The 5991-nt window shown below is 47.9% G+C and overlaps 1 protein-coding gene across 1 annotated transcript; it reads right to left on the reverse strand.

Moving 5' to 3' along the window:
- Positions 1 to 1143: 1143 nt before the first annotated feature.
- OAZ1 (ornithine decarboxylase antizyme 1) lies at positions 1144 to 5693 on the reverse strand. The gene is given in 7 exon segments (XM_027908495.1): positions 1144 to 1494; positions 1526 to 1786; positions 1894 to 1979; positions 2549 to 2721; positions 2828 to 2914; positions 2916 to 2973; positions 5492 to 5693. Coding segments are annotated over 6 exon segments (651 nt in total). The 5' UTR covers positions 5608 to 5693; the 3' UTR covers positions 1144 to 1494; positions 1526 to 1655.
- Between the last annotated feature and the right edge of the window lie 298 nt (positions 5694 to 5991).

Below are 5991 nucleotides of genomic sequence, written 5' to 3' on the forward strand. Positions count from 1 at the left end.
GCCCACTGCCCTGGGGAGCCTGGGCAGTGCCCACCACCCTCTGGGGGAAGAACCTTTCCCTGAGATCCACCCCAAACCTGCCCTGACTCAGCTTCAGGCTGTTTTGTTGAGTCCTGTCACCGGCTTTCCGAAAATCCCTGTAGGAAGAGCACGATTGTAGGGCCAGAAGGGAACTGGGAAGGGACCTGGGGGGAGGAGACCCCAATTTGAAGTCCACCAAGAACCCCAACCTTGCACCACAATCCCTGATCACTCCCACCTCAAGGTCCACTCCCCGCTGCATCTCAAAGCTGTTTCATGCAGTATTTTGGTGTATTCCACACAATCCCAGGACTTCCAAGCCCAGATCCAGCCAAAGGGATGGCCTGTGGGGTCACAGCATTCCCTGTTCCCAAAGCCAGTCTGAATCCCCCCCCCAGAGCACTCAACAGACACCCCGTAGTTCTATTTACAGACTCCCAGCATAACCTGGCCAAATAACCCACACCCTGCTCCCAGGTTTTATACAGGAAGGATTCACTGGCCTGAACTGTGCCAAACAAGCCTGCAAATATTGGGAAAAAAATGAAAATACCACTCTTCAAAGCTCTGTTCTTTAGAGACTGATGTAACTTCAGCTCAATGATAATTGATAATTTAATAATTCCCAGCCTGAATTTTGCTAATTCCAGCACCACGAGCCATTTTTCCCCTTCTGGTCACCACCCTGAACACCAACAGGTGACTGTGGACCCCACCAACAGCCCCCTCTCCACCACAATCTGCCCCCCAAGAAGAGTTCTGGAGCCTGCCCAGCCTCAAGTGCCACAAAACCCTTCCTAAACCACCCCCCCAAAAAATTCCTGGAGCCTCCCTGCCCAGCCAACACCCTCCACTGTCACTGGGAACAAACAAATTACAGGTATTTAAGTGGGATATTTGATATTCAAAGCAGCCCCGAGAGCTTCTCTCACCTTCCACTTGTGACTTCCCCACCAACTCACGCCCTAAGGATCCTAAAAAACCCTCCCTAGCAGAGATCCCAATTCCCAGTGGGAATGGCCAAGCTGCTAATTACTCCCTTCTCCAGGATTGCTGGATTATTCCAAGCCCTGGCAGAGCACATCCATGAGTTCCCAAGTCAAGCAAAGAACGAGCAAAGCCTTTCCACACCTGCAACTTTTAATGGTTGGGGCAGTTCCAGAGCCACCTCTTCAAGAGTGCAAAGTCTTTTGTTTTGTTTTGTTTTTATTTTAAACAGCTTAAAACCAGCGATAAAAAGTAAAATATAAATTTTTATTTAGAATTAAAAGCAAATACTTCAGTATCACAAACACAATATTAAACTTCAAGAAATATACTGCTAATTTGGAGGGAGCATTTATTTGTGGTTTTGTTTTTGCACGACCATGCACACGAAAAAAAAAAAATTAAAAAAGAAAAAAAAAAATCCAGAGGGGGAAAAAAAAAATGTGGAGCCCGAAATTTTCAACATCTCACCACCAACAAAAAAAACCCAAACCAAACAAAATAAAAAAATAAAATAAGCAGCTGGGTCACAACGTTTCGTACAGAGTTATATATATATATAGACTGGAATAAGATGTTGACAAAATTTCTACAGGAATCATCTTTATGGACAACAAGAAAAGCTCTAAAGAGGCAAACATTGCAATCTAATCTTCTTCTGCTGAGTCTCTCTCCAACGTGTAGGCCATGAAGCAAGCGTCTGGTCTCTTGGGGACAAGGGGATGCCCTGGTCTCACAATCTCAAAGCCCAAAAAGCTGAAAGTACGGAGCAATGCAGCTACAAAACATAAAGCGGGAGACAAAAGTTTCACCCACGTGGTACAGCAAAGCTCAGGTGAGAGCTGCAGGTTGTACCTCCAAGGTGCAAAGAGAACCAACACCCACCTCTGTCGTCTCTGTTCTTGTGGAAACAAATGAACACGTGCTCCACTCGAAGCTGTTCCTCAGCGAATTCCAGAAGAACTGCAAAACTGAGGGAGGGAGGGAGGAACGCAAGGTGTCAGTTTTGAATGCACAGGGAATGTCCTGAAGGGACACACGCCAAGGATGGAGTTCAACTCCTGGCCCTGCACAGCCCCAGCAATCCCAGCCTGGGCCTGAGTGCTGCTCCAACACTCCCTGGGCCCTGGCAGGGAAGAGCTTCCCGCAGAGATGGTGAGCCATTCCACACAGAATTCCTAAGGAAGGGGCATGGCTTGGAGCCTGCCACCAACAGGAGATCCCTGAGCCCCAGGCTGACCTTGAGGGCAGAAATCTAAGTCCTAATGACACAGAAGATGTGTTTTCTGTGGCAGCTGAAGGAGGAGCTGCAGTGACAGAGTCTGAGCCAGGCTGGAGTTCCCCAGGGATAAAACAGCCCAAAATCCCTGATACAGTGGGATCCCAAATCCCAGGTGGTTCTGCCTGCAGCTCAAACCAGGACCACTGAGCTGCAGCCTCTCCCAGGAGAGCATCCAGCAGCATAATTTCAGCTTTCAGAACACGAAAAGTTATTCCACCCCACTGCCAAGACAGGAGTTCATCCTGAATTTTCCCTCACCTGTCCTTGCTCCCCTCGGGCAGAGCACCACTGGGAATTTCTATGTAGAGGTTGTTGTTGTTCAGCACTGCTCTCCAATTAATGTGTTTGGCATCTGTAAGCCTTGACTGGACATTGAGAATTCTTGTCCTGTTGTTAGATGTTAGTTCTTCTGTTACATTCAGCCGATTATCCTGCGAATAAATAAGTGCAGGGTTATTTTTTTTTTCCCCCTCAGGCAAGGAACGCCTCCAAAAAAAAAAAACAAAAAAAAAACCGGTTTTTGTGCCTCATACTCACCGAATAAAATAAATTAGCTGAAAGATTGTGATCCCTCTGACTATTCCCTCGCCCACCTGGGATCTTCAGGGGTGGGTGAGGGACATCAGGAGCACCACCGAGGCCCCGGACCCAGGTTACTACAGCAATTGAAGGGAACCCTGGAACTGCAAAAGGCATCAAACAGTCACACAGGGACCCCACAAAGCATTGACACACTCATCAGATAGCGAGATTTGAAGAAATAAAGCAAGCTCAGGTCAAGGGGCTCCTCCCACCGCATGCCCAGCAAGGGGGGAGACAAAGGAGCCTCCAGAGCAGGGGCAGGAGCTGCTTCGTGCCCATAGAGCTGCTCCTGCAGTTTATGGAGGGAAAGACGGAGTCAGAGAGGAAAACTCATCCCAGTTTGAGGTGAGCCAGGTGTGTTTCTGTCCCAGGCCAGGCCTGAGGTGATCTCAGAAGAGCCACTCTGCAGGAATGTGCTGTGTCCTCACTCAGCACAAACCCCAGCCCAGCAAAACAAGGCTGGTTTTTTTTTTTCCCCTGGGATATCCAGCCCTGGTTACCTCAACCCTTCCCACCAGCACTCCCAGCTCCAGCTCAGGTACCTCCACGAAATATTTCAAGCAGGGACATCTGCGAGATCATCTCCACCACACTGAGGAGCCCTGAGCTGAGCCCACACCTGAACACCAGCAAACCTCCAAACCCCTTTTGCCACCGAATTCCTCGGGGCACCAGGAGGGGAAAGCATCGAGTTTCGAGGATGCAAAGCTCTTTTTTTTTTTTTATTAATTTTTTTTTTTTTTTTGGAAGTTCCTGCCCACCCTCCGGAGCCCGTTTAACTCCTCCCGTGGCAGAGCAGAGCTGGCCCCTCCCTCTGCACCATCCTTCACCCGCAGGCTCAACTCTTGAGTTGCGTCATCTCAGCAGATGCAGCAATCGAGGCCCTTGGGGAGATTTTCACAATCGTCCTGTCTCGAGTGCCAGGAGCCACTGCAGCCATTTGCAAATCCGAATAAACAGCTCCAAAATAAGCCTCCATTTTGCACCCCTCGGCACGGCGGTTTCAGCGATTTTGGGGTGGTCGTTTTGGGTTTTTGTTTTTGTTTTTTTTTTTTTCTTTTAAGGAGCTTGAAACTTGTGATGGATAATCCGTATTAGAAAGGCTGGGAATGAGCAGTGAGGGGAAATATGTGCTGGAAGCTAAATTATATATATATATCTTAAAAAATGATCTATATAGAGCGATTACAGGTTTTTACTAAAAATTTGTATTTTAAATTTTACATTTACTTAATATATTTATGTTTATTTCGTATATTTTGAATATAAATTTCGACTTTATTTAGCATATTTATTTAACATAATATATTTATATTTAATATATTTATTTAATAGAAAATATTTATTTAAAAATATAGATTTTAACTTTATATTTGCATCTGTTTTACGCACATTTATTTTAGATATTCATTTAAAACATACGTTTTTAACTTTGTTGTTTAGTTGACGCATGTTTATTTTATACATTTATTTAAAAGGTAAATTTATACTTATGTATCTTTGACGCATATTTATTTTATATATTTAAAACAAATTTGTTCCTTCCACATTTCTTTTACGCATATTTTATATATTTATTTTAAACATGTTTTACCTTTGTTATTAACTTATTTAATGTATCTTTATATGTGAAATTTTAACTTTATATATTTTTACATATATATTTTCAACTTTCTATGTTTAATATATCTATATATTATATTTTATACAGAACTATTTAAAATCTAAAATTTCAAATTTTTTTTTTTTTAATTAAGTGTTCAATTTTAGGCTGTTTAAAAGCCAATTTTCTTTGGTACCAGCATTATTTATTTCATATCCCGGTGACTGTAAACTGTACATCCCTGCTCTCCCTGACAAATAAACCTTTCAACACCCTTTTCAGGAGGGTGCAGCAGCAGTCCCTGTCACAATTTCACCTTTCTCCCCCACAAAACGTGGTGCAAAATGAAGGTTTCCAGCCACGAATACATTTCAGAGCGATGTTTACGTGCGTTTACGCCTCTTGGGAAGTAAAAAAAACCCACCTTTATACCGCAGGCGAGTATAAAAAGGGCGAAAAATCTCCTTTCGCAGCCCACACAGGAGGCGCGAAGGGCAGATCGGAGCCCCGAGCACCCCCAGTCCCCCCCCAATTCAGGTATTTTCCTTCCTCCCAGCACCTGTGGGGGCTCTTTAATCTTTCGGGGCAGTTTGGAACCACCAGCTCTAACACCCTTACCCTCGATTAGTTCTCCGCAGTGTCCACGGTTACATAAAGGGGATAAATCCCCTTCAATCCTTCCGTATCTTTGCCTAATTATTGCTTCCCCCCCCCCCCCCCCCCCCCCTCAGCCCTGCTGGTGTCGCCGGTGCCCTCAGGGGTACCGAGATAGCCCCAGGGGGCCAAAAAACACCTTTTTCTCTGGTGGGTTTTTTCCACTCTCCCCTCCCGCCTTTGCCCACACACAGGGCGGGGGCCAGGCCGCCCCTCCCCCGCCGCCCACGGGGCCTCCCCCACACCCTCCGCGGCCACCGGGGAGGCCACTGGGCACGGGGACAACGAGGAGGAGGAGGAGGAAGAAGAAGGCAGCGAGCGCCCGGCGGGTGCCAAGGCTGAAGGAGGCCGCGGCCCCTCACCTGCTCTGTCCGGTACTGAGGCTCAGCACAGCGGGCATGATGGTGCTTTTATTCCCCTCTTTCTCTCTAGCGAAGCAGTGGCTGTTGAGTATCCGTTGCAGGGAGGATTTCACCATCCGGCCGCTCTGGTCCGAACCCCGAAACCCTCCGCCGCCTCCGCCCGCCGCTCCCCAGGCGCTGCTACACAAAATGGCACCGCGGCCGCAGCGGCTCCTCATATACCCTCCGACGCCACGCCCCCTCGCTGAGACCACGCCCCTCCCCGCGAGACACTCCCCCAAAAAGAGACGCCTCTCATTGCAAGGCGCGGGTGTCAATCAGAAAATGCCGCTTTCTATTGGCTAAAAGGAGAGAGGGGGGCGGGACGGCGAGCACGGGTTAGCAGGGGAGGCGGGGGGGTAACTGAGCGTTGTGATTGGCTGTGCCTGCCGCGGGTGGGCGGGGCCGGCGGGGCTCGGGGCAGCGGGCGCCTCGCAGGTCTCACTGTCCCCGGAGCCGCC

This window comes from Empidonax traillii, unplaced genomic scaffold (assembly GCF_003031625.1).
Source record: "Empidonax traillii isolate 1590-97213 ecotype Southwest subspecies unplaced genomic scaffold, ASM303162v1 scaffold1729:size67628, whole genome shotgun sequence".
Classification (NCBI taxonomy): Eukaryota; Metazoa; Chordata; class Aves; order Passeriformes; family Tyrannidae; genus Empidonax; species Empidonax traillii.